Genomic DNA, 28,000 nt, shown 5'->3' with positions numbered 1-28,000 from the left:
ACAATGTAAATCAATCCGAAACAAAATTATAAAACCTCATTGGTTTTTCTGACAAATTATATTTACTTGAAAGACAGAATGATTTTCCTCTAATATTAGCTTACAACACAATTCGATCGTTACTGTATTCAAATTACAAACAACGTCAGGCATGGCTGTTCCATTGTCCCCGTGCCCCTTGCAGTTGGCTTCGAAACTGCGTTACCACGAAAAATGAATACGCAAACAGCCCTTCGATGCAAAAGGCAAAAGGCAAAAGGCAAAAGAATTTCAGCAACTCATGGCCCCTTCAACTGAAGGCAAGGATGTTTCATCAAGACATGCTTCGGCCCACCTCTGGTATAGATTTCACTTCGCCTTCATTCACTAAGTGGGGCAGAGATTAACTGCAGATATGATGGCCCTCAATTAGCAAGTATCAAGGAAACATTCCCTCGAGATACTCTTCAAACTTATCTGTATCATCGTCTTCATCAACTCTATCTTCTCTAGTGGAGATTGAAGCCTTTTTCCCTGAAAATTTTATTTGAAATGGCGTGAGCTGAAGATTTTGAGTATGAAATGACATAAAAAGAATGATGTCTCGTCGTTATAGTCAGGTTGGGGCTGCATGAGCCCATTAAAAGAATGCAATTCTCCTTGAACAGAAAATGCAGAACCAGGGGACATGATAGGCACGTATTTTCTTTAAAAAAACTGTAATTTAAAGAAAGATATTCATACACTTGCAATCTTAATATAAACGACGTCATCTCAGCATGTAAAACTACTAGTATTTGTAAACCATAAAATGATATAAATGCAAACCTTTTCTCCTTTCTTTGCTCCCCTCACTATCAGTATCATCACCGTCACCTGATCGATTCCTGCAAGTGAGGTTTTGGTTATCTTTCGCACAGTCAAAAACCATAAGTCAGATTATGCATACCAAAAATACCACACAAAAAGGAAGAGTCCTATGTGAAAAAGGATGCAAATCAACTTGAGACCTCTTTCTTCTGTTCTCTTCCTTCTTTTCTTTTTCCATCTGCTCTTTCTCTTTCAATCTTTTGTAATGAAGCTTTTCAGAACATCTGTTAAGAGAACAGTTTAATCCAAACGTCAAAAGGAAGACAATTGATCAAGATCCAAACAGAACAGAGTGACATCTAGTGACAGGTCACCAGCAAAGAAATTAACAGCAGGCTAACAAAAATTAATTAGCAAATTAAATGCCAGCATAACACCTAAACTTATGTAAAAAGAAATGACCAAAAATACAGAAGGAGCCTTAAAGAGTATCAATAAACACTAACCTCTGACATGTTACCAATTTGACAAGGGCTTGTTTGTTTTCTCCAGCTTCAAAATAAGAAAAGTTCACCTGCAAAATAATATCCAAAACAATTAAGATGCAAAAACATTATAAGTGATGTAAATATAGATAAAAGATGCTGGAAAAGTGATCTTTGGGACTCCTAATCCAGAAGCTTAAATACCAAAGAAAATAAAATCTTTTCCGCATTAAAGAAAGAAGTTCAGAGCAGGGGAGAAAAGTTTTGGTCTTGACGCCACAAAAAGTGCATTTTACCAAAACTATTGATTTAGACCACGACACACCAACTCCCTTAGGGCACTTCTTGTCTACACAACCTAAGTCATAAAGAAAAACCAAAGAGAGGGATCTCTACAAAGATTACTATTCACGTGAATGGAATAAAACATGTATCAGGAGAAGTAACATAGTGCAAGCAAAAATGCACAGTGCTGTTTAGTACTGGAAATTCTGTCTATTCTTCAAAAACTTGATCATCCCCAACCAATGAAATTTACAGGGAGATCACCACAAGAATCAACCAATTCAACTGCTGTAGAATCTAACCCTATAACCAGACCACAACCATTTGAGATAAATGCGTAGCAGTTTTAATTTGTGAATAGAAGCTACTCTGTTATTCTGTTGCTTTGTCCCTCTAGACATATAAACATCGAAAATAATTCTGGTTCTAATGAAAATAATCATAATTAACGTTAACAGGAAGGAAAAGCAACATTAGAGAAAATTATTCACATGGAATGCTACATCGGTTTCACCACAACGTTCCTTCTACACAAACATTAAATGCACAATTACCAGATCGCCTTTTCAAACGATTCAATGAATTTCACATCCCATCAAATACTTAAAGATCAAATAGTCATGACTAGCTAGTGCAGAAACTTGCCTCATAGCTTGCTAAACCATCTTTTACATCACAATGTTTGTTACCACATATGAACTGCCCTGTCAGAAAACAGTATCAAGTCAATTCTAAACTCCAGCTCCATTCACCATTTGAATAAAATAATACATCATAGAATGCTGTCGGTAAAAATTTAAGCAAACAGGGTCAACCAAGGAGTTTTTGGTTTGAATGTGGAACTTTTTCTCTTGGAAGTGGATGGGCCTCTTCTTCCTTTCCTTTCTCGAGAGTAGGGAAATAATCAGAGTTAGGTGGAAGAAGGAAGATTAAAGAAACGCAGGGAGCTTAACATCCCAACCACTATTGTGACCAAATTGGCTATTGTTTTTCTGAAAGGCAACAGTATAGTGGCATTTTAACTACCATGCAAGAGAAATAAATTTGAAAAACTCAGAAACCACAGTTTTCCAAACAAGGGAAAAAGAAATACATTGAAATTTTGAAGGGTGCATGCTACCACGAGTTAAGCCCAAATTTTAGTTTTGAAAAACTCAGAAACCACAGTTTTCCAAACAGGGAAAAACAAATACATTAAAATTTTGAAGGACACATGCTACTACACGAGTTAAGCCCAAAATTTAATTCTGTAGATGTGTGACATTCTACTTATATTAGAAAGTAGAAGATTCACACACTACAAACATTCTTCCAATACCTTGGAAAACAATATCAACTTTAAACGCACACTCAAAGAACAAAAATCTTGAGACTCAAGAGGAAGGTAAAAAGACAGGTTTTTAAGTGTCCAGATGAGGGGTACCTTTGCAGTCAATGAAGAGAATAAAATTACCTTTACCAGATATGACTTCCTTCTCTGTCCTCCACCTTAGACCAATCTACAGGGAGAATTTTAAGAAACCAGAGAACATTATTTAACATGCTGGCTTGTTATTTACATCATGGAAAAGAATAATCATGTGTAAACAATGACTTAAAGGCTATACCTCCAAACACCACATTAGAGTCATAATATACAACTGTATACCATTAAAAAAAATGAACTACAACGTATTATCTAGTATTTAAACAGACCTTTTGTTTTTGTAACCATTTCGTTAGAGTAAAATCATCATAACTTAACTTCAATTTCTTTCTTGACCAAAATAAACCTTCAGTTTCCTTATTATTCAAGTAAAATTGATAAACTCTGACAATTTCAATTGGACATGCAAAATCTAGCATATAGCTGTCAAATTTTTTACCTTTTCTATTGATAACACATTTATGCAGATTCTCTACTCCAACTACAAAAAAACAAAGACATTACCTTAACAATTTTGTATCTCATTTAACTACTTACCTTACCACTCTTGTAATGTGACATGTCCGCTATGCAGTATCTTGAACGAGTTTAAGGCAACAATCAATGAAGCAATCAATGTCACAAGCATCAATAGGCTAAACAAGTTGATAACAATAAATTTCAACATTCAACCCAATTGAAGAAAAACAGCAGCAATTGGCAAAGGATACTCTTTAAACAGCTTGTCATAGTATCGCTTTACCAGCCTTTGCTCCCAAGATCGGTCCATATCATCTTCCTCGGATCTTATGAACCTATCATAATTAAATGATTCCAACAAATATTTACGTCAGAAATGCTAGTGCAATCTACCACATTAGAGAACAAGGACTACAGCTTCCATACCGATACCCTTCCCTTAGGGTGTCTTGATCTGTTTTAACTGGGAGCTTGACATGTGAAGATTCTTGTCTACCATAAAAGTTAACTGCAACACAAGGCATTCATCAAGAGTTGCCAAAGCTGAATTATAAAGAAAAAACTAACAAGATTAATGACAAAAGCAAAAGGGGTACAAAATATTGAACAAGAAACAAAGTTGTACATATACCAAAGTACGAAAATACAATAAACAGCTGACAACAAAATCCTATTAATGAAACAACACCATGGAATTAGGATTTAGAGAGAAAAATGTTCACATTGATGAATTGGAAAGCTTAAAAGGTAAAAACTTATACGTGCACATGGACAAAAAAGCTTACACAACAAAACCTTAACACTCAGATTGCAATCATAACGAAGCATCCAACATGGCTACAACGCGTCTAATAACGCCAAAGTGTACCACTAAGCATATGACTAGTATTATAGCTACCTTCCCATAGATCTAGTAGCTTACATAACTCAGTTTTATAACAAACGGAGAAATGCAGTGTCATGAACAATCCCAAATGGTAAAAAGCAGTGACACTAATCCACAGGTTGATAGGATATGGCACCAACCATCAACGGAGGAGCTCCCCCATCAACGGTAACAGATATTAATATGTTTCACGGTTATATTAAAACAAAATTAACCACCCCCCACCCCCCAAAAAAAAAAAAAAAAAACCAAAAAAAGGAATTTATTATTTGTGCATATTTGTATGGACAACTGTAGCCTCCCTTCCTTCTAATTGGAGGAGACTGTTCATCATCCATTTGCTCTAGGACGTTAGGATTCAACAAATAAAGAGCTCACTATTTGTGAATGCTTCCCTTTGGTCCTTTCTTGACACTAATTAGCTCCAATTCACTTAAAACATAAAAAAGTTCCAAACTTTGCCATTTCTTCAGAATAGAAACCCAAATTCTATATTTGACCCCATATATATGTGTGTGTGAATTGTATAATCGCACCGTAATCTTTGACGAACTTTTTGTGGCGGTCGTAAGCGTTGAGGCCGAGAATGTGAGCCTGGTACTGCCTGAAATCCTCCCCAAAAAACAAGAGATTAAATTGAAAATTTAAAGGACAATTGGACAGAGAGAAAGTCACAAAAGAGGGGAGAAAAGTACTGTTTTCTCTCTTCTCTGTCGAAGATTGCAGATTTTAAAGACCCAAACGACGCCATCGATTTCAATTTTCCGCTTCAAAGTTTCTTTCTTTTGCTGCAGTGGAACCCTAATTGACTGAATGGATCCCAAACCGAGTTGAGGCGGCGGAAGAAGATTTACGGCGTTTGGATCGCTGAGGCGCTTATGCAAGAGGGACACTCTACGAAGCCTGTCCTTTTGCACTCCTACCAGCGTTGAATGCTTCTTCTTTTTTTCTCTTTGGAAAATACCTTTCGCCTCATTACACATTTCGTGACAATTAACAATATTTTTAGGGTTTTTATCTTTTTTTTCTTTAAATTCTTGAATTTCGTCATTCAATTTTGTTGTAGTTAATATTATTTAAAAATAAAAAAAATTATTATTTAGGAATGTGATTGCATAAATTAGAAGTAGTTTTTGCGATCAATTCATAAAGCTAAACTCATTTCCTCTTTTCGTCCCTCTCTTATCTCACTCTATAAAGAATATGGGAGAACACACTATTCCGATCTACTTTTAAATGCATAGTCTTTTGGTAACTATTCATCCTTAAAGGGAATTCCACTTCAAATCATAGTTAGAGACATTTGTTGGATTATGAGTTTTTTCTAAGTTGAAGTAAGACGATCATAATACAAGCATCTTAGAAGTTCACTTATGGACTCAACATCTTTGAATCAAACTAATAGATCAATGGTGCCACCACACCCTCTAAAATGGTAGGTGAGACATGCATACCTTGCTGAGCTCAACCATTGCTTGCTCCGCAAGACGTGGAAGCATGTTTGATTGGGGATCATATTGATTTCCTAGCTTAAAACTGCATTTAGTCTCATTATATCCTCTCAAATCATTTTTTTCAAAATCAAGGCATTTTCTTTGCATTCGTCAAATAGACGTTAAATTAAAATGAAAACTAATGAAAAAGGACTTGAAAACTTTAAATTTTAACGACAATGACAAAATAAACGGTAAAGTGAATAGTACTATGATTGACTTTTTAGTGTCAAAATGTGGTTTTTCGTTAAAGTGAACAGTACATAGAGATTTTCGTTAAAGTTTCCCTAAATTAAAAGGCACTAAGGACATTTTGTTTTTTTAAAACAACTCTTGACCTCCAACTTGCCCGTTAAAACAATTTCAATTTCATCTTTAACAACTTTAGTTCAAACGTAGGGACCTTTCCACTTAGTTACCTCCCGACAAATGAGAGGATGGTGAACCACTGGGGGAGGTAATTATGGAGAAAAATCCTTGGATTTGCATTAGAGTCATAAAAAATGTAATTGAGATTGTTTTAGCAGCAAAGTTGGAGATAAAGAGTTGTATAAAAAATGAAATGTTCATATTTTTTTTGAGAATTGTTAATGGATTAGACCCGTAGACCGACTCCTCTTAAGGCACAAAGGCGTATTTGTTTTCCCCCATTATTTGAAAGCATTAGCAGACATTTAATTTAATACCCATTTGATGGAATAAACAAAAAAGATGAAATTGTTAGATTTTGAGAATTCAATTGACAAAGTAAGATAAAATCAATTTCACAACATACATTTATTATGTTTAGATGAAGAAATTCAAGATTACTAAGAAATTTAGAATGACGAAAATTGGAATGACGGGATTTTATTTCCTAGTATTTGTGAATTTTCTTGTTTAGTTAACTTAACATTACGTTTGGATGAATAAATTTAAGATTACTAAGAAATTTTAAAATGACGGAAATTGGAATGACGAGATTTTATTTCCTAGTATTTGTAAATTTTCTTATTTGGTTAACTTAAAAAACAATGAAATTGAATAGAAATATGTTATTTTTAAAATCTTAATCATAGAAATTAGGAAATGACATCTATTTACATGGAATTTAAAATTGGGAATTGGAGGTCCCAAATTGTGACATCCCACATCGCCCAGGGGAGTGATCCTTAAATGTATATTCCAATCCCTACCTAGCACGAGGTCTTTTGGGAGCTCACTGGCTTCGGGTTCCGTAGGAACTCCGAAGTTAAGCGAGAAGGGGGCTAGAGCAATCCCATGATGGGTGACCCACTGGGAAGTTGCTTTTGAGTTCCCAAAAACAAAACCGTGAGGGAATGGTAAGCCCAAAGCCAAAAACAAAACCGTGAGGGAATGGTAAGCCCAAAACGGACAATATCGTGCTACAGTGGTGGAGCGGGCCAGAGAAGTGATCCGTCCCGGGCGGGGATGTGACACAAATTCTAATTTTTTTTTTTCACACAGAAAATCTAAATTTTCATGTTTATGAATCCAAATAAGGGAATTGGTGCATATCAATTTATAAATTCCGAATTTAATTCAAATTCCAAGTTTATTTTCCCTATCCAAACATAATGTAAATGACAATTTCTAGATCAAACCGTGAGGGAATAGTAAGCCCAAAGCCAAAAACAAAACCGTGAGGGAATGGTAAGCCCAAAGCAGACAATATCGTGCTACAGTGGTGGAGCGGGCCAGGGAAGTGATCCGTCCCGGGCAGGGATGTGACACAAATTCTAATTTTTTTTTTCACACAGAAAATCTAAATTTTCATGTTTATGAATCCAAATAAGGGAATTGGTGCATATCAATTTATAAATTCCGAATTTAATTCAAATTTCAAGTTTATTTTCCCTATCCAAACATAATGTAAATGACAATTTCTAGACCAAACCGTGAGGGAATGGTAAGTCCAAAGCCAAAAACAAAACCGTGAGGGAATGGTAAGCCCAAAGCGGACAATATCGTGCTACAGTGGTGGAGCGAGCCAGGGAAGTGATCCGTCCCGGGCGGGGATGTGACACAAATTCTAATTTTTTTTTTCACACAGAAAATCTAAATTTTCATGTTTATGAATCCAAATAAGGGAATTGGTGCATATCAATTTATAAATTCCGAATTTAATTCAAATTCCAAGTTTATTTTCCCTATCCAAACATAATGTAAATGACAATTTCTAGACCAAACCATGAGGGAATGGTAAGCCCAAAGCCAAAAACAAAACCGTGAGGGAATGGTAAGCCCAAAGCGGACAATATCGTGCTACAGTGGTGGAGTGGGCCAGGGAAGTGATCCGTCCCGGGCGGGGATGTGACACAAATTCTAATTTTTTTTTTCACACAGAAAATCTAAATTTTCATATTTATGAATCCAAATAAGGGAATTGGTGCATATCAATTTATAAATTCCGAATTTAATTCAAATTCCAAGTTTATTTTCCCTATCCAAACATAATGTAAATGACAATTTCTAGACCAAACCGTGAAGGAATGGTAAGCCCAAAGCCAAAAACAAAACCGTGAGGGAATGGTAAGCCCAAAGCGGACAATATCGTGCTACAGTGGTGGAGCGGGCCAGGGAAGTGATCCGTCCCGGGCCGGGATGTGACACAAATTCTAATTTTTTTTTCACACAGAAAATCTAAATTTTCATGTTTATGAATCCAAATAAGGGAATTGGTGCATATCAATTTATAAATTCCGAATTTAATTCAAATTCCAAGTTTATTTTCCCTATCCAAACATAATGTAAATGACAATTTCTAGACCAAACCGTGAGGGAATGGTAAGCCTAAAGCCAAAAACAAAACCGTGAGGGAATGGTAAGCCCAAAGCGGACAATATCGTGCTACAGTGGTGGAGCGGGCCAGGGAAGTGATCCGTCCCGGGCCGGGATGTGACACAAATTCTAATTTTTTTTTTCACACAGAAAATCTAAATTTTCATGTTTATGAATCCAAATAAGGGAATTGGTGCATATCAATTTATAAATTCCGAATTTAATTCAAATTCTAAGTTTATTTTCCCTATCCAAACATAATGTAAATGACAATTTCTAGACCAAATCATCAAATAAGCCAAACAGTAAAGTTTTGCTTTCACCTTTCATAATTACATTTTCTATATATATATATATATTTTTTTTTGCAACTTTTATTATTAAAACAATTTTATAACACACAATTTTTTGACGTAATTTTATAAAATGAAATTATTGAGGTAGTTGATGTGTCTTCTTCTACAACTAATGCACCTCTGTCTCTAACAGCGTCGGTGGTAGTGACAGAGTCTAAAGGGCTTCAAGTTGTTCCTCTGTCCCCTTCGCCCCTCTCAAGTCTTAAGCCATTTTCTCCTCTCCCACACATTATATAAATATTTACAGTTATACACATACTGAGACACTTTTTAGAGAGAAAGGGAGAGAGAGAGAGAGAGCTGTGATTTGAATTGTGGTTTTGTCTGCTTCAGTGTATTAATTGATCACTCTCTCTTTTGATTTTTGGGATCCAAGCAGTGAACTTTTCATCTGGGTTTTTTCCAATTTGTCTAATTTCTAAGATCTGCTGGAGAATTGGATCGATTTTGGATTATTTTCAATTGGGTGTCCTGGATTTGAAGAATTGGCGATAAAGATCGATTCTTTTGATCTTAAGGTATGGTTTCTAGTTGGATTTAAGTTTTGGTCCTTTTTTGTTTTACATTATTATTCGGCTTTATGTTGTTCTTACATTAAAAGATTAGATTTGGAAATGTTGACTGTGCTGTTCTCCACTGGATATCACTTATTTCAATCTGTTTGGTTACCGAGAAAACCGGGGAAGAAAATCGTATTTTAATTTGCCACATTTGAATAATATATTCAGTGATCTATGGTGTAGAAAATGCTTGCTGAAAAAGGTGGTAAAATCTGATTTTTCTTTACCTTCCCTTTTCCAGGTGCATAATCCAGATCTTGGGATTTTTGAGTGGAAAAAAGTTACTGCGATCTTAGACATGCATAGATCTTGTTGAGCTTGAACAAGAATTTTGAGCCATTGTTCACATCTGAGCAAAGGAGAAGGTGGCAATGGAGTCAGAAGGAGAAACTGCGGTAAGCATCATAAGCATTCTATTGGTTTTTTGCAATTTTCCCTTTGTTTGATGAGAAATTGGGCGAAAGTGACAGATGTTCCCTTTCTGAGTGAAATACTTGAGTGGGTAGTGTTGCAATTTCAGTTCCCGAGTGATGAAAGCTTTGAAAGTTTCTGTCTGTCTTCAGCACATTTTCCTAGCAAACAAATGGGGCATTAGATTCATCAAGGGTATGTTTACGCGAGGGACTTCCAAATTCTAATGGATTTAGGCAAAGTGGTGAAGAAATGGATCACAAAAAGTTAGATAGGAGTGATTAGAAATGCACAACATGAAACCCTTAGATCACTCACACATGCTTTTGTAATACTCATGTGATGCATTTCTAATCTATCTTATCTAACCTTTTGTGATCCATTTTTTCATCACTTTACCTAAAACCCATAGAATTTGAGAGTCCGTCACCCAAACATACCCTAAAGATTTTGACTATTTCCTGGGCAGTGACCTTGTCTTTTTTTGGGTGGAGGATGGGGGATTTTGAGTTTTTCAAATTGATGTTGTAATTAAGTTTGGTTGTTCACTGCACTATCACGATTAGCACGTGCTCCACAACACCTGTCAATGCATATTACTAAACTATGTCTATATGAATGATTAACTACTTAGGCAAAGCCCATGAAGAGCGTCGGGGGTAAGGTCTGCCAGATCTGTGGGGATAATGTTGGGAAGACTGCAGATGGGGAACCATTCATTGCCTGCGATGTCTGTGCCTTTCCTGTTTGCAGGCCATGCTATGAGTACGAGAGAAAGGATGGAAATCAGTCTTGCCCTCAATGCAAAACCAGATACAAGAGGCACAAAGGTTTTTAAGACTTGTAATTACTTTAATTTCATTATTTTCAATATCATGATTTAGTGAAGTTGTTAGCTAATCTTTATTTGCTTATAAATATTGCAATCACAAGTAAGTCTAAAAATGGCCACATTACTTGAGTTTTATAAAATGTTGGTAAATTCTCTTTGGCTAGTTTATGGGAAAGAAATTTTCATCAGAACTTGAATTTGTGCAATGTTGCAAGACCTTGATTGTTTTTATCAAACACTTAATGTATGTAATCACTTCTTATTTTTGCGTGGTTGTTTTCAGGAAGCCCTGCAATTCTTGGTGATAGAGAAGAGGATGCTGTTGCTGATGATGGTACCAGTGATTTCAACTACACTTCAGAAAATCAAAACGAGAAGCAAAAGATTGCAGAACGCATGCTGAGCTGGCATATGACATATGGCCGGGGAGAGGATGTTTCAGCTCCAAATTATGATAAAGAGGTTTCTCACAATCACATCCCTCTACTCGCTAGTGGCCAAGAGGTAGGCCAAAATACTTTTGGAAAGCTACTTTCATTCTTTATGAAGAGCGTTTCTGGAATTTACCCTCTGTAAATTGCCAATTTTTAGGTTTCCGGAGAACTGTCTGCCGCTTCACCAGAGCGCCTTTCAATGGCATCTCCTGGAGTTGGTCCTGGAAAGCGTGCCCATCATCATTCTTATGGATCAGATGTTAATCAATCCCGTATGTCTCTCTGCACATTTGTGACATGTTCTCAGTCTCTATATGTGTTCCTGCCAGTATTGTCTCAAGGTCATTTATATTCTTTCTGCAGCTAATATAAGGGTTGTGGATCCTGTGAGGGAGTTTGGTTCTCCCGGGATAGGAAATGTAGCATGGAAAGAGAGAGTGGATGGCTGGAAAATGAAGCAAGAGAAGAATGTCATTCCAATGAGCACTGGCCAAGCCACTTCAGAAAGAGGCGGTGGAGATATTGATGCCAGATCTGATGTGATTGTGGATGACTCTTTATTGTAGGTTCTGCCTCATTTTCTTTGTGGTTGAGTTAGCCTGCTTTTGTATCTGGTTTTGTTAATAGTTTGATTGTCAAAATAGAGAAATTTAAACTTTGCTTCTTGTCTTGGTGGCGTAAGTACTACTGCCACGAGACAATTTAAAATCTAATAATATATGGAGAGGCTAGGAAAACCTTCACTACAGCAGTATTTGTGTCTAACACTTTATTAACACCAGCAATGATCTGGTTGTCAACTACTCATTATTGTGGGTTTTCTCTTGATTAAACTGCAAAGTTTCTTTTTACTCTTTGTTGACAGTTTTTAGCATGGCTTAGAACCTTAAAAGTTGCGACTTATCTTGTTTACATAAGCTTTCCTGCTACTAGAAAAGTCAAAATCTAAAACTGTGGTGAGGCTAGTCTGGTATAAGGCAAACCTTTGTTATAGCAATAGTTATGAACATACTACATATTGCTCTGTAGCACTGTTGTTTTCTGTCACTTAAATTCGATTGACATTTTTTTTCTTTGTTTTCAAATTACATTGTAACAAGAGTTGATTTTCATGTGGATGCTCTTTCTGTTTTGCAGGAATGATGAAGCTAGGCAGCCTCTTTCCAGAAAGGTCTCGATTCCATCTTCTAGAATAAATCCTTACAGAATGGTCATTGTTCTGCGGCTTATTATTCTGTGCATTTTCTTGCACTATCGAATAACAAATCCTGTGCCCAATGCCTATGCTCTGTGGCTGATATCAGTCATTTGTGAGATTTGGTTTGCAATTTCCTGGATTCTCGATCAGTTCCCAAAGTGGCTCCCTGTAAATCGTGAAACATATCTTGACAGACTTTCTTTGAGGTGGGAAAATTTCTTTGCGAATACCCTTCGTTACATAAATGATTAAAGTCGTTTGAAAATGTCAATTAGCAGTGTCATTTCAGATTTGTTTGCCCATGTATTTTGAGTTTAATTCCTATTTCATTTGAGTTGCAGATATGACCGAGAAGGAGAACCATCAAACTTAGCTGCTGTTGACATCTTTGTCAGTACTGTTGATCCATTGAAGGAGCCTCCTATGGTGACAGCAAATACTGTGCTATCTATTCTTGCAGTTGACTACCCAGTTGACAAGGTTTCTTGCTATGTTTCTGATGATGGAGCTGCAATGTTGACATTCGAAGCTCTGTCTGAAACTTCAGAATTTGCTAGGAAATGGGTCCCTTTCTGCAAGAAGTATGCTATTGAGCCTCGGGCTCCTGAATGGTACTTTTCACAGAAGATTGATTACTTAAAGGATAAAGTTCAACCATCATTCGTCAAAGAGCGTAGAGCAATGAAGGTAGGCCCTTAGCGTAAACATCTAAAACACTCTGCCCCATTACAAAAGTGCTCCTCCTCACTTGTAGTCTTTCCTTTTTGGTTTCAGAGAGAATACGAAGAATTTAAAGTTCGTGTTAACGGGCTTGTTGCAAAGGCCACAAAAATACCCGAAGAAGGATGGATCATGCAAGATGGTACCCCATGGCCTGGAAATAATACTAGAGACCATCCAGGAATGATTCAGGTGGATATATCTTACGTGACAGATCTCTTTAAGCTATGGGAGATAGTTATTGAAGTTGATACTGACTAATTGACGCTTATTTGGAATGCTGAAGCTGAGTTTAAAATATATGACTTCGTACTAAGATCTGTATTTATCTTTCCACTTTCAGGTTTTCTTAGGCCAAAGTGGAGGGCTCGATACTGATGGTAATGAACTGCCACGTTTAGTCTATGTTTCTCGTGAAAAGCGTCCAGGTTTCCAACATCACAAGAAGGCTGGTGCTATGAATGCACTTGTGAGTATTTAGTATTTTTATGTTCTAGAATTGGTTTATCACTTTATCTCTGTAGAATTAGGTTTTTTTTCTCTGTCTGATGCCAATGAAACTCTCTTGCAGGTTCGAGTATCTGCAGTCCTCACCAACGGACCTTTCCTGTTGAATCTTGATTGTGATCATTACATCAACAACAGTAAGGCCTTGAGGGAAGCTATGTGCTTTCTAATGGATCCTAACCTTGGGAAAAATGTGTGTTATGTTCAGTTCCCACAGAGGTTTGATGGTATTGATAGAAACGATCGATATGCCAATCGTAACACTGTTTTCTTTGATGTAAGTTCTCTATCCTTGCAGTAACCACAGAACAGACAGTTACTTATTTCACCATGGGCTTGCATAGACTGATTAATATGTTGTCCGTTTCCTTCTGGATTTCAGATTAACTTGAGAGGTTTAGATGGTATTCAAGGGCCAGTTTATGTGGGTACTGGATGTGTCTTCAATAGAACAGCTTTGTATGGTTACGAACCTCCTGTCAAACCTAAGCATAAGAAAACTGGAGTTCTATCTTCACTTTGTGGTGGATCACGGAAGAAGGGTTCAAAATCAAGTAAAAAGGGATCAGACAAAAAGAAATCAAATAAGAATGTCGATCCTACTGTGCCAATTTTCAGTCTAGAGGATATTGAAGAGGGGGTGGAAGGTAATTTGAATTTCCGTTTTGTATCTTTAGTTTGTTCATGTTTCATTTGTATATTATGGAGGCAGAGTACAATACATATAATGCCTACTTCCAGGTGGCATAAATAATGAGTCAATGCAGGAGATTTTTCTTTCTCTTCCTGTTATTAATTTTATAAGTTGGAACACTCAGCGTACATTGTATTCAACATCAGGTGCTGGATTTGATGATGAGAAGTCATTATTGATGTCACAAATGAGCCTAGAAAAGAGGTTTGGCCAGTCTTCTGTTTTTGTTGCCTCTACACTGATGGAGAATGGCGGTGTTCCTCAATCTGCAACATCAGAAACTCTACTTAAAGAAGCTATTCATGTTATCAGCTGTGGATATGAAGACAAATCTGATTGGGGAAACGAGGTATGCCATTATTTTTAATGCTTCTGTTATTTTATGTAGTATCCTTTTATTTCCAATGCAACGAGGAAAGAATAGCAAATGTTGCTTAGTATCACCTTTGAAATTCGTTTGTCTAGACATTTACAAATTAAGCTACCTAGTGTAATTTTGTGTGGTTGAAATATGCCGCTGACTGTGAGTCTCTTTGACACTTCAAATTTCATCAACTTTCATATAAATTCTGATTCTTCCCCCTGCTTTTTATATGTACTTTCCAAGGATTTTCAGTAGCAGTCATTGGTTTAGATTGGACTTAGGTGGCCTACTTTTATGTTCTGTTCCCTGTTGTCATTTTTTTTCACTCTTAAGAGGATGATTATTTGTCTCCCACAGATTGGATGGATCTATGGTTCTGTCACAGAAGATATTCTTACAGGATTCAAGATGCATGCCCGTGGGTGGAGGTCTATATACTGCATGCCTAAGCTCCCAGCCTTTAAAGGGTCTGCTCCTATTAATCTTTCAGATCGTCTGAACCAAGTGCTTCGATGGGCTTTGGGATCTGTGGAAATTCTTCTTAGTCGGCATTGTCCCATCTGGTATGGTTACAGTGGGAGGCTAAAATGGTTGGAGAGATTTGCGTATGTGAACACTACAATTTACCCAATCACTTCCATACCTCTTCTCATGTACTGTACACTGCCGGCTGTCTGTCTTCTTACCAACAAATTTATCATTCCACAGGTTCGTTACATCACAATAATTGCCCTTTGTGCATACTCTTCTGCGTCTTTAATATTTTATTGTGGCCTTATAGAGCACTGCTTCTATTGATCGTTTTGCAAAACCTGCTGTTTTAATAGTTTTGGAAGGCAGTGATAAATTTTCTTGGTTTTATGAATTGAGGAGCCTCTCAATTCACCATAATAAATATACTTTACCTGTAAACCATGACATAGAATATCTTTACATTGATAAAATATATAATTTTTCCCTTAGTTCATGCAGATTTGTGTATAGACTAAATTTGTTGGCTCATTCTGGCTGCAGATTAGCAACCTTGCGAGTATATGGTTTATCACCCTCTTTCTTTCCATCTTTGCAACTGGTATTCTAGAGATGAGGTGGAGTGGCGTTGGAATCGATGAGTGGTGGAGAAATGAACAGTTTTGGGTTATTGGTGGTGTTTCTGCCCATCTGTTTGCGGTTGTCCAAGGTCTCCTCAAAGTACTTGCTGGTATTGACACCAACTTCACTGTCACCTCCAAGGCATCAGACGAAGACGGGGACTTTAATGAACTCTACATGTTTAAATGGACAACCCTTCTCATCCCACCAACAACTCTCCTCGTCATAAACTTGGTGGGGGTTGTTGCAGGTATATCGTATGCCATCAACAGTGGTTACCAATCATGGGGTCCCCTCTTTGGTAAGCTCTTCTTTGCCTTTTGGGTGATTGTCCATTTGTATCCATTCCTCAAAGGTCTCATGGGGCGCCAGAACCGTACGCCCACCATTGTAATCGTGTGGTCGATTCTCCTTGCTTCAATTTTCTCATTGTTGTGGGTGAGGGTCGATCCCTTCACCACGGCAATCACCGGTCCAGATATCGAGGAGTGTGGAATCAACTGCTAGACAGAGAAACGACAATGTTACTTATTCACATTCAAATTTACTTTGTTCGTTCGCCCAACTAAAGCTCGAGAGGTGGGAGTTAATTATACTTTGTTCTGAATCTTCTGATGTTTGTTTCTGTGAACTGGTTTGTCCCTTCGAAGAATGCACTGTTTGTAGATGGTACGAGGTGAAAGAAGAATATGTTTTGTTGTAATGTATAAGGGTTGAATTTCATGTAAAATTTGAAATTAAATAGCCAACTTATTTATGAGAGAGCTGAAAACCGTCACTGAAAGTTGAAACAGTAATTTATCACACTTTTAAACCCTCCATGGAAACCTTTCTCCTATACTCGTACAATCATATTCTAAGTTTCTAACTATCGACTAATTCAGTTATGTGAATAGTTTTGCTGGTCACCTATTAAGTGATGATGATGAACTAGTTCTTTGATTGCCGTTAGATGATCGAGTTTGAATTTTGAAATTTGTGTGGTGAACCGATTAAGTTAAATTAATGACCGCAAGTAACAGGGTGGTCAGCATCACCAGATTCACCAATCCTCATGCAATCATGTGTACGGTTTTAACTGGCGAACTCGAACCAAATCAATTAACTTGCCTAGTTACTCGATTGAGATATGTTAATATATAATTGCTTATATTCCCATCTTTTTTTTTAAATAATTCAACTTATATTCCAGAAAAAATAGGTGTGAAGCGAAGAAAGAGCAATGTAGATATCGAAATTTTGGTGAAATAAATGTTCACCAACATATTAAATTTCAACATGTCAGGACTTACATGACATGCATCATGCGTCTCACAAATTGTACACATGAACGAGTCATCAAGAGTGACACATGTTGAAATTTGGCGAAAACTAATTCATGAATTATTTTTATTAATTATTTGATTAATTTTGATTTAAATCATACAAATTAGTTGATTTAAATTTAATGTGACTGATTATTTGATGAAGTCAAATCACAAACCAAGCCCAAAATCAAATCTCGGTTCTTTCGTCAATTAATCAAGTTCAATATCAAGACCAAATTCACCCGTGTGCAAGACTTGGATAGCATATAAATATGAGGTTTCAAGGCAAAAAAAGGGTCAGAAGTTTATCCTCTCCCAGACGCTCAAACTCTCAAGCCTCAAATAGTCTTAAACATCCAGAAGACTCAGAAAACTCACTGCGCTCTTCGTCACTCTTATGAACCACCAAGCACCCTACATGTGCTTGTACCTCCATTGCCAAGAGCATAAACCTCACGACATCTGTTCATGCAAGATCAAGTCATCGCGACACCTGGATTAACCACATACTCTACACCCTAGAGATCGAATAAGAGGATTCAGCTTTGTAAACAGAGATTGTAATACTAAACACTCACTAATACAAATTCTTTATTTTGTACATGTGTTTTTGTTTGAGTTGTCGCATGAATTTTGTGTTTACAAGCAACTCACTTGATAAAAAAGCCTCGGCAATAAGGATTATACTTGCCTTCAGCTTGATAGATATATGTATAATGTAACCGTTCAAATTTAAATTATTATTTTATAATTAATTTTATAATAATTTGAGTGTTGTGACCTATATTTAACTGATGAGAGGGAGAGGGAACACAAGAAAAGAGAAAGAGAGATGGAGAATAGGCTTGAGGACTTTTGTGTGTTAATTCCCCCGACCTCCTTTATTTATAAGAATAAAGATGAGAGAAACTTACTCTTCAAGTAATACAAAGTTTAATAGAACAGATCTTTTAGATCCAGAAGGATTCTTAATCTATCTACTTAGGATTGTTGTGTGGAAATGTCAAATATGAAACCAATAAACTAATACGACAAAATATGCCAAGACAAACAACCCAAAATGACACAATGACTTATACTGGTTCGGCGTAAGCCTACGTCCAGTTTGAATATGGCAAAGAAATTCCACTAATAATCAAAATAGAGATTACAAATTCAGTTTCACTCTCAAATCCCTAAACCTACATACACCCAAAGCTCTCACTCATACAAAGAACAAATAGAAAAGATAGAAACATGTACCAAATCCCTTACAAAGAACAAATGAAGAAGATGGAAACATTTACCAAATCCCTTTTCTCCCAAAAGCCACAAAATCTAACACCAATATCTTTGACCGAGTGATTACTAACAAAAGGGAAGCAGCAGCTCCTTTTCTCACTGATTGGAGCTGTCGGCGGACGGCTCCTTTTTATCTCATCTGCTGCCGCCCAAACCAAAGGCATAAAGAATGCCTTATATAACCCCTAGCCCATTATGGACTGTTAAACAACCAAACATTGGGCTTTAGACAAAACAAAAGGCCCAATTAGAATTAAGCCATTAATTCAACAAGAATTTACACAATCATACATATGTATATCACAACATTGAGTAATTTGTTTATCAAGTATATCAAATAAATAAACAGTTTATTTTAAATATGTTAATTGTACTTACAATGTCGATTTGTTTACATTTAGATGACAAATTTCGAGTTTAAAAAATAATTTGTAAAATTATCTCCAAATGAACATTTTTTTTAACAAATAATGTTACCTACATTAAGAGAGAGAGAGAGAGTGAGTTTAGTTTCACAATAAACTAGCAATAATGTGATAAAAAATACAAGTAACATCATCACAATTAACTGTTCATTGTTTTATGCATATTCGTAACCATACCATTTTCAAATTGAAAGATCTCTTTACAAATATGATCTTTAATTAGATGATAACAAAAAATGAAGTGTTTTAATTTAACGTTATACGCTAAAAATGAAGTGTTAGGTAGGTAAGTTGTTTCTATGGTTTAGCAGGACTACATTAGGAGATAGATTCAAAATCTTAAGGAGAAATGTGAGATTTGTGAATAATTAGTATAAATCTTAAGGATTTATACTAATTCGGTGTAAGCCTATGTTCAATTCGGAGACGGCGAGGAAATTTTACTAATAATCAAAATAAATATTACAAATTCAGTTTCACTCTCAAATCTCTAAACCCATATACACCCAAAGCTCACACTTGTACAATAAAGAAGATGGAAACATATACCAAATCCCTTGCAAAGAACAAATGAAAAAGATGGAAAAAAATCCCTTTTTCTCCCAAAAGCCACAAAATCCAACACCAATATCTTTGACCGAGTGATTACTAACAAAAGGGGAGCAGCAGCTCCTTTTCTCATTAATTGGAGCTGTCTCCTTTTTCTCTCATCCGCTGCCGCCCAAACCAAAAGGCGTATAGAATGCCTAATATAACCCTAGCCCATTATGCTTTTTTTTTTTTTTTTTTTTTTTTGAGACAAAGCAAAAGGTCTAATCAGAATTGAGTCGTTAATTCAACAAGAATTTACACAATCACACATGTATGAGAATGTATATCATAACATTGAGTAACTTGTTTATCAAATATATCAAATAAATAAACAATTTATTTTAAATATGTTAATTATACTTACAATGTCGATTTGTTTACATTTAGATGACAAATTTCTAGTTTAAAAATAATTTGTAAAATTATCTCCAAATGAACATTTTTTTTTTAAAGAAATAATGTTATCTACATTAAAAGAGAGAGTGTGAGTTTAATTTCCCAATGAACTAGCAATAATGTGATTAAAAATACAAGTAACATCATCACAATTAACTGTTCATTGTTTTATGCATATTCGAAACCATACCATTTTCAAATTGAAAGATCTCTTTAAAAATATGATCTTTAATTAGATGATAACAAAAATAAAGTGTTTTAATTTAACGTTTATATGCTAAAAACATTAACACTTCCGTGTACGACAAAATTAATTGTAAGTGGGAGACAATTAGATTTTCATAACGATAATCCTTATTTTTATGACGTTGACGTCGTTGAGGAGTGGATGCGAATGTCACACGTCCGTTCAAGAAATATCGGCCGAGATATAATGATATATCTCTATCTCCGTCGTCCTCCAATCCAGATAAGTCCAATCCACACCGTCATCTGACGATGGCCGGCGCAGGATCGCGACACGGCCCTGCACCACTAACGGCACACGTGGCTAAGCTTAGTCTCTGCATGCGCCGCAACTATTCGTAGCTCATACGGCCGACACATTTTATCAGCAGTCATCCAACACATGTATCGCAATTCTAACACCTGTCCAACGTATCAGTCTCGTTAAATAAGCAGGTTGCAACCTTCGTCATCTCGATTCTATCTTTGTCTGCTATCTTCAAACAGCGAAGAAAAATAACAAAAAAGAATCAAAGGAGTGTTTGTTTCCCGGGAAAATAATGGTGGCAATGACGATGGCCAACACGACCGAGGAACCAATTTTGTTCAGGATGGACCGACTCGATACAATTCTGAGGCAGTTGGAGGAAATCCGCCGCTTGCAGTCGCGGTCGCATTCACATTCACATACTCATACGCCCAAGAGTAGCTCGCTTACGTCCACACCCTCGAGGACGAGCGGGACCCTCACGAGCGAGGGAGGGAACTTGCCCTCATCCGCGGAGTTGATCTCTCCCGAGAGCCTAGAGAAGCACTGCCGTCCGATTGAGCACGTGATGATGGAGACCGACGCCAAGGGGTCGCTGATCGAGCGGCTGGATCACGTTGAGGACCGCGTGCTGAAGCTGTGCGTGCAGCTGGAGGAGGAGTTCATGGAGAGTAGTGCCGAAAAGAAGAGAGATGACGAGGCGGAGATGATCAAGAGGAGTGAGAAAGAGAGTGAGGAGATGATCAGGAGGAGTGAGAAAGAGGAGAAGATTGATGCCAATGAGATTGAGAGGACTCAAATTGATGTGATTAAGAATAAGAAGAAGGGACTGAAGCAACTTGTTAAGCAGTATGTTATGGGAAAAGGAAAATCCAATAAATCAACTGATCTTTGATGTAATTAGGTTTTTTTTTTTTTTCTCTCTCTGAGTACTTTTTTTTTTTTTTTAAAGTTATTTTAGTTCTCCAACTTCTTAGCTTTAGTTTGGAGATTGACGAGTGTGTAATTAATCAAGTGAGAACACAGCTGGTGTTTAAGTAGACTACATGTAATTTCTTTTTTCTGATAAAATGCTTCAATTTCCATTGATGTTTCTGACCTGACATCAATTGAAGCATTAGACCCATGAGCATATGGCCTTTTTGTAGAATTATAAATGTATTTATTTAATTTATCTGACAAAGTTACAAATATATACAGTCATGTGACTTGGAAAACAAGTAATTCTAAGCCCATAAGAATTTACAAAATCTAGCCCATGAGAATCCAATTAGGATTTTCTTACACGAACAGATGGCGATCCTACAGCAACAAGTTCGGAACGTAGAATTTCAAAGCGAGGATTGGAAAGTCCTTTAGTGAGAGCATCTGTAGGTCCTGTCAACAAGTTCACCTATTTACGAACAAAATGATAGTCAAGCTCGATACGTTCTGTCTGAGCATGAAAACTAGATTGGCGGCCATATGCGTAATGAGATCATCACAAAGCAAGAAACTGGGCGAAGTAACAGGAAAACGAAGCTCGAGCAGAACATAGGAGAACCAAATGGATTCGGCCCAAGTATGAGCCAATGCACGGTATTTGGATTCCTCAGTAGATCGAGAGACTGTCAGCTGTTTAGTGGAGCTTTAGGAGATCAAATTCGGCATATGAAAAACGAGAAAACCTGAAGTGGAACGACATGTGTCCAACCCAGCCCCATCAGCATCATAATAGCCACGGTGAAAAGGAGGATCAGAGGAGCGACAGAAGGAAATCCCATGGTCCAGGGACCCTTAACGTACTGTAGAGCGTTTAGCAGTAATGAGCGAAGTCTGTGTGGGACGAGACATGAACTAAGATATACGATGAACCGCATAGGCAATATCCGAGCGACTCAAAGTAAGGTATTGGAGAGAACCCAAGAGGTGACGGAATTCCGCAGGATCAGAAGGTGGTGTGCCATCCTGATTAGATAACTGAGCACGTGAGGCAATAGGAGTGCTGCATGGCAAACAATCAGTCATATTTGTCCTCTTGAGTAAATCAATAGCATACTTGGTTTGAGATATATGAAGGCCAACTGAGGTAGGACGAATCTCAAGATCCAGAAAGTAACGAAAAAAGACCAAGATCTTTAATCTCAAATTCATGTGGCAAGGGATCCATAAAACGCCGAAGAGCAAACCGAATTATTTCCAGTTAACACAATACTATCTACATAAAGCAATAAAATATGAGGGGTCATACCACGATGAAAAGTGAAGAATCAGAGGTCGGCAAGACTCTGTACAAAGCCTTGACGAATGATGAATGTAACGAAGCTCTGAAACCAAGCCCGGGGAGCTTTTGTCAGACCATAAAACGCCTTGTGCAGTTTACAAACTTGATGAAGGCGGTGATGATCCACAAAATCCTGTGGTTGGACCATAAAGACATCCTCCTGTAAGTAGTCATGTAGGAAGACATTTTTGACGTCCAGTTTGTGAATGAACCCCTATAAGTGACTGTTAAATTGAGAACAAGACGGATAGCGGCAGGCTAGCAATCAGACTGAATGCCTCATCATAATCAAACTTGTTGGAACTAAATTCAAGCACCTCTGCAGTAGAGGGTGTTGAAGATCAACACCAGCCCAATTGGTGTTTATGTTGAAGTGTAATCTTGCCTTGGCCCAAGATGGATCCAGCCCATGGACAAAGAAAGATCCATACACATGCTAGAGAATTCTAGCAAAGTTCAAGTTGGTGGAAGAGTCTAGAAGAATGGTGAGGTTTCCACCAACATGCAAGATTTGTGTAGATAATTCTAGCTTAGGAAGTTAGTGGAATTATCTAGATATCTCTAGCTTGATGTTTCCATGCTTCTCCAAGGTTCCATCCATGCCTATAAAAGGAGAAGGCATTCACACCATTTGTAACCAACCAACCAAGAAATCAAAAAGTAGTAGTAGGCAACCAAGTGAGAGTGAGAAGCAAGAATAGTCTTGTAGGAGTGTGAGTGATCTAGAGTTTGTCTCTAGAAAGTGAGTGAGTGTCATTGCTTCTAAAGTTGTGTCCTTGTGAGTGTTGTAATATTTTGTGAGTTAATACAAGTAATTTGTTTACTTGTGTTGTTTCTCCAACACTTGTGTTAGATTTGTGTACTCTAAGTTTTTCCCCAACAGAGGCGGCGACGTAAGAATCTCTATTAGGCATAGAAAGAATATGTGTGTAGAAGTTTGGAGAGAGATAGATGTGTACACCCGATAAATACCCATGCTAGTGTATTTATGAGGATCTTTGAGGGTTCTTGTAGGGAAAGTAATCTTCATCAAATCAGGGGACTATCTAGGAGGAAATCTAGGATAAGATACCCGATCTTCCTAGAATCATGATTACGTTGCTTAATCCCAAGATATCATAATTTTGCCTTAATTAGAGTTTCCTTAAAAGATAAGTAATATTTAATAGGTCTTAAGCCTAACTCACAGGACTATGCTGAATGGGTTTTGTGTATTTCGATCTTTCTTGCCACCATGGGCTCAGAAAATCATGGTCCTACAATAAGTGAATTATCCCAAAATAATTTCTTCGGAATACACATTGGAATGACCTTCGAACTTCTCATTGATCCGAAGCTAGCCAAGTCCGTCTAGTCCCATTTGTTCGTCTTTCAACTGTTTGATCTTTCTGAGGTCCAAACCATATTGTAAACCCCTAGTCAGAGTGCTGGATGCATAGCTCAAAAGCTGGATGTGAGAGGAATTACACCTGCATATTCCTGGAAAGACTTAAATGCCTTAGAAATATACTACTAAGTTTATTTTACTCAATTCATTAAACTTGTTAGAGGTAAACATGTGGAACTTTTTATACTTTACTTACTAATCATGGAATATAGATTAATCCATCACTCTTTCCAATGTAAGCTAACTTCGTAGTAAGGAGTTCTAAGGCGAAACACAAGTAAGGTTGTAGGCTAACGACATAACTCAAAAGGCCCCTCGGTGACGTTGATTCGAAACAACATCACCTCCCAAACTTAGTACTGATCACGATATCTGAAGTACCACTTTACTCTAGTACCAGGTATTAAATTTTAAACCTATGGAAAGCCTTTTGTCCCCATACTAGTGGTAATGCATTTATTAAATTAAGGATGAGAAATTGTCGAATTATACCAGGAATAGCCTCTAGATTTTAGTCAGAGATGTTTAAGTTGTCTTGTTAATTGATTCCATTTGTTCTTTCACATTGCCCCTATTCTAGGTAAGAGGCTAATAACCTGGAAAATTCGTACAAAATTCCATTTGCCACGCAGGAATTTTGGAAGGCTGCCACTGGTTTTAATGATACCAGCGATGAGGAGGAGATTGGGAGATCTTTGGGTACATATCACTATTGATTGCAGCATGGGATGACATTGTTTGGGAAGTGTGCTACAGATTTGGGTAGGATTGGATGTGTCCAAACAGCTACTGCGAGGGATGAAGATAAAGTTCTCAGGTGGCAATGAGGATAGGGAATGGGTGGACTTAAGGTATGCAATGTTGCCAAACACTTGTTATATGTGTGGGAAACTTGATCATCAAGATGTAGAGTCTGAGGGATCTGTGATCCTAAAAATTACACGTACTAGGCCGAAGTAATCTGCTAGCTAACTATCTCCTTTTGTGGATGATTGCTGACGCGACATGCCAATTCGTTATCGAGCTCGGTTATGCAAATAAGATGGATGTGGTGGTGTGATTATGAAACGCGTTGCCAATTTCTACACTGAGCGACTTCGACTAAGGAAGAAACACCATCGACCTTGAGCTCTAAAACCTAAAGATAAGGTTATGCCTTCTGCCTACGAAGTTCAATAATCTGCACCAGATTCGGTAACTTCAACTATATTTGTGAAAATACAGATGCATTGAATCGACAGTCTGAATGCCTAACCTCTAAATGATACTTGTGAATAACCGATCATAGAACACCTCACTTTACCGAGAACGTTGATGAAGTGACCTCTTTCGGCAAAACAACTAGAGACTCTTCATCGACTGAGACTTGAGATGGACAACTAGTAAAAAAAGGAGTAAGTGTTGTTTAACCAACTAAAGAAACTCCTAGACAAAGTTGATTCTACGGCTCCAATGATGTTTAACCAAACTCAACTTGTGGCGGTAGTCAAACAAGTGATGTTTAACCAAATTGAATATGTATTGATATGCTAGTGGAGCAGTTAGTATATCTTAGGTATGAGAAGGTTTTGTATAAAGCGTTAATTTGTGTGTTGAGTTAAATGTCCTCTTTACATTGCAAAACACTTATATTTATAGAAGTGAATTTTGTGATGGCCAAGTTTGCCAAAGTAGAATCATACTCGGACAAAAAGTCCCCGGTTTATCCGACTACGCTCAATAGTATCCTTGTTAGCCTTCTTCGATCAAGACACTGCTACGGCTGAGTTTCACGTGTACCAGAATTTTGAATCTAGTCCCATTATGCTTTTAATTCATTCCATATCCCACCAGCCATTTTCTTTGATCCTTAGAGTATTTTGAACCTCATAAGAAAACACCTCAATCCTCAGTAGTCCTAACTTATCCAGGACTCCACCGAACCGTCATCACAATCTGATCTTATAATATTTCAAGTCCTCTAGGACTCGCTTAATTATCAACATCTTATTACTAGGCCGAGACACCACCAACTGGACTAAGCATTTCACTTCCAGACTTCATCACTTCAATTATGAGAGCACCAGTATTCCAGGAGGAAGATAAGGTGGTAGAACCGTAGAAGGTGATTCAGACAGTTTGGGTAGCAATTTTGAGAAAATAATTCAATCGAAGATTTTTCTACCTCTAATTTTGGTATGTCACCAGAGCTGAATGTGGAGGATATGGGTGAAGATTTGATGCCTAATGACTAGCATGAGGATCTTGCGTTTCTCTCTAGAGGCTCTAAGCCGGTCGAGCAATTATAATTTTAGAACAAACTAGCTCGAATTAGGCTTCAGCTTGGCTCGATGGTTTGAGCTTGACTTACTATTTTTCATTATAATTTGGTATAACAAAAACAGGCTTAGCAATAATAATTTTATATGAAATTCAAGAGTCATGAGAGTCAAATTTAAAACCTTTTAGTCGTGGAGAGAAATACCTTCCCATGCACACTCTTGAGTTCCAATTCATGTCTACTTTTGGGCAACTTGGCATTTGAATTGAATGAACAAAAAAATGAATAAATTTACAAAAACAAACAAATGTATGCATAAATCTTTTTGTTTTTTTAATAATAATAAAAAACCTTTACTTCTCCACTCCATCTTTTTAGCCTTTTATTAAAAAAAATACCCGAGTTCATGGAATATCTAATCAACATTGTGATCGAATCAACAAGAAAAGAGAGATGCGACTAAATTAAAGGTGCATAATTTGATCTAAATTAATCGGTAAATGCTTGTGGTCCATATCTTAGCGTATAGATTATTGAGTTTCTAAACTCTTCATTCTCTTTAATTATTGTAATAATTTCGAATAACAAATTTAAAAAAAAAAGAAAAAGAAAAAGAAAAGGCAAATGGCAATTAAATTTTTATCAGTGTTTCTTGATACAAAATAACTCTTGAAATTGTTTACAACTGATACATGAGTATATTGACTCATCAAAGAAAATGAACTAATCGTAAACTTCAAAATCCATCTAATCAGCAACTAATTACACCTCAGAAGTATTCATCGATCCCACAGATGGATCCAGAGGCGACGTTCTGCAGATCGGGCAAGTGGGGTGGAGCTGCAACCATTTATCCACACAAATTTGGTGAAAAAAATGGCCACAGTTAGGCACACTTCTCAATGTATCTGTGTCATCAAAATCTGCCAAGCATATAGAACAGCAAGAAGGTGATGAAACTGAACCAACCATTTGAAGCTTGGCCTCGGAATAGGGTAGTTTCGGGTAGCTGCATATTGTAGCTTCATCAAGCCCTTGTTCTATGGTTGCGGAGCTCTCGTCATGGTCCGACGGGTCAACCGGAGATTGTCTCCGCTTGCAGTAAGAGATCCAGTATATGAGTATGATTATGGCGATGACACCAATGCAGACTCCAGCGGCATCATATATTTCGTCAGCGTCGACAGGCATGTTGGTTTTGGCTTAATTACCTCAACCATGTAGAAGAAGAACAAGGGTGCAATTTTTTTCATTTTTTTAATTGATTGTAGAAAATGATTAATGCTAAATATTGTGAGGTGGAAAGGGCGGCGATTTAGAGATGTGTTTGTTTTGGATTTGGAGGTGTATTAGTTGGTATCTGGGGTGTGCCCAAGTAGTGGAGATGGTATCTGATTCTGTTAATAATATATAGTTTCTATCATTTTCTTAACAAGGCAATTTGTCCCCACTTTATATAATACACGAATTGTTATCTGGGGTGTGTCGCAAGTAGTGGAGTTTGTATCTGATTTTGTTAATTATATATAGTTTCCATCATTTTCTTAACAAGGAAATTTGTACCCACTTTAAGTAGTAAACCATTTATGCTCATTTTATTTATATTATCTATTAATACCATTTGTACTATATTCTTAATAAAGATAGAACTCAAATGTGGTAGTTGCCCTACCTATATTAGAAAGATGATACAAATAAATTATTAGCACGGCAATACTCTTTTTTGTTTGAAGAATTATTGATAAAATGACCCAAATATTGAGTAAAATGCAATTACAATTTGAATCAATTAAGATTTTGTGTTTTTAAGGAGCGGTCAATGAAT

General features: G+C 37.0%; 3 protein-coding genes and 1 non-coding gene across 5 annotated transcripts; 1 reads left to right on the top strand and 3 right to left on the bottom strand.

The window, feature by feature from the left end:
• Positions 1-14: 14 nt before the first annotated feature.
• Positions 15-5,299, bottom strand: LOC137734621 (uncharacterized). 2 transcript variants are annotated; one of them, XM_068473863.1, is made up of 12 exons: positions 5,026-5,299; positions 4,867-4,934; positions 3,871-3,952; positions 3,696-3,779; positions 3,523-3,562; positions 3,167-3,199; positions 3,013-3,058; positions 2,205-2,263; positions 1,296-1,363; positions 990-1,073; positions 808-866; positions 15-513 (listed from the first exon to the last, which is right to left on the bottom strand). In XM_068473863.1, the coding sequence occupies exons 1-12, from the start codon at positions 5,079-5,081 to the stop codon at positions 419-421; spliced, it is 774 nt and encodes a 257-aa protein (XP_068329964.1). In that variant the 5' UTR covers positions 5,082-5,299; the 3' UTR covers positions 15-418. The 2 variants fall into 2 exon arrangements, with proteins under 2 accessions (XP_068329964.1, XP_068329965.1); XM_068473864.1 differs by lacking the exon at positions 3,167-3,199.
• On the bottom strand, positions 1,701-1,836 carry LOC137735835 (small nucleolar RNA snoR137). Its single transcript, XR_011068737.1, has one exon. It is a non-coding gene; the product is annotated as a small nucleolar RNA snoR137 (small nucleolar RNA).
• Positions 5,300-9,110: 3,811 nt separating the features above from the next.
• LOC137735441 (cellulose synthase A catalytic subunit 3 [UDP-forming]-like) lies at positions 9,111-16,578 on the top strand. Its single transcript, XM_068474865.1, has 15 exons — positions 9,111-9,478; positions 9,762-9,915; positions 10,566-10,761; positions 11,047-11,267; positions 11,355-11,469; positions 11,561-11,759; positions 12,335-12,601; positions 12,737-13,082; positions 13,170-13,307; positions 13,459-13,584; positions 13,687-13,899; positions 14,005-14,269; positions 14,463-14,665; positions 15,038-15,388; positions 15,695-16,578. Exons 2-15 carry the CDS (start codon positions 9,892-9,894, stop codon positions 16,277-16,279), a joined length of 3,249 nt encoding a protein of 1,082 aa, XP_068330966.1. The 5' UTR covers positions 9,111-9,478; positions 9,762-9,891; the 3' UTR covers positions 16,280-16,578.
• Positions 16,579-26,937: 10,359 nt separating this feature from the next.
• LOC137733492 (RING-H2 finger protein ATL70-like) lies at positions 26,938-27,366 on the bottom strand. The gene has a single exon (XM_068472639.1). It carries the CDS (start codon positions 27,364-27,366, stop codon positions 26,938-26,940), a length of 429 nt encoding a protein of 142 aa, XP_068328740.1.
• Between the last annotated feature and the right edge of the window lie 634 nt (positions 27,367-28,000).

Source organism: Pyrus communis, chromosome 5, assembly GCF_963583255.1.
Source record: "Pyrus communis chromosome 5, drPyrComm1.1, whole genome shotgun sequence".
Taxonomy (NCBI): domain Eukaryota; kingdom Viridiplantae; phylum Streptophyta; class Magnoliopsida; order Rosales; family Rosaceae; genus Pyrus; species Pyrus communis.
Note: the sequence above shows the minus strand (reverse complement) of the source record. Positions and strands in the feature narration are given on the sequence as shown.

What these genes read in the sequence shown, in the direction of transcription:
- LOC137734621 (XM_068473863.1), bottom strand. Translation starts at nt 5,081, where the DNA reads ATGGCGTCGTTTGGGTCTTTAAAATCTGCAATCTTCGACAGAGAAGAG. An exon ending in TATGACAAGCTGTTTAAAGA is followed by an intron (nt 3,563 to 3,695) that starts GTATCCTTTGCC and finishes AACTCGTTCAAG; the next exon opens with ATACTGCATAGCGGACATGT. An exon ending in CTCTAATGTGGTGTTTGGAG is followed by an intron (nt 3,059 to 3,166) that starts GTATAGCCTTTA and finishes TTCTCCCTGTAG; the next exon opens with ATTGGTCTAAGGTGGAGGAC.
- LOC137735441 (XM_068474865.1), top strand. Translation starts at nt 9,892, where the DNA reads ATGGAGTCAGAAGGAGAAACTGCG. An exon ending in AAGAGCGTAGAGCAATGAAG is followed by an intron (nt 13,083 to 13,169) that starts GTAGGCCCTTAG and finishes TTTTGGTTTCAG; the next exon opens with AGAGAATACGAAGAATTTAA. An exon ending in AATCTGATTGGGGAAACGAG is followed by an intron (nt 14,666 to 15,037) that starts GTATGCCATTAT and finishes TGTCTCCCACAG; the next exon opens with ATTGGATGGATCTATGGTTC.
- LOC137733492 (XM_068472639.1), bottom strand. Translation starts at nt 27,366, where the DNA reads ATGCCTGTCGACGCTGACGAAATATATGATGCCGCTGGAGTCTGCATT.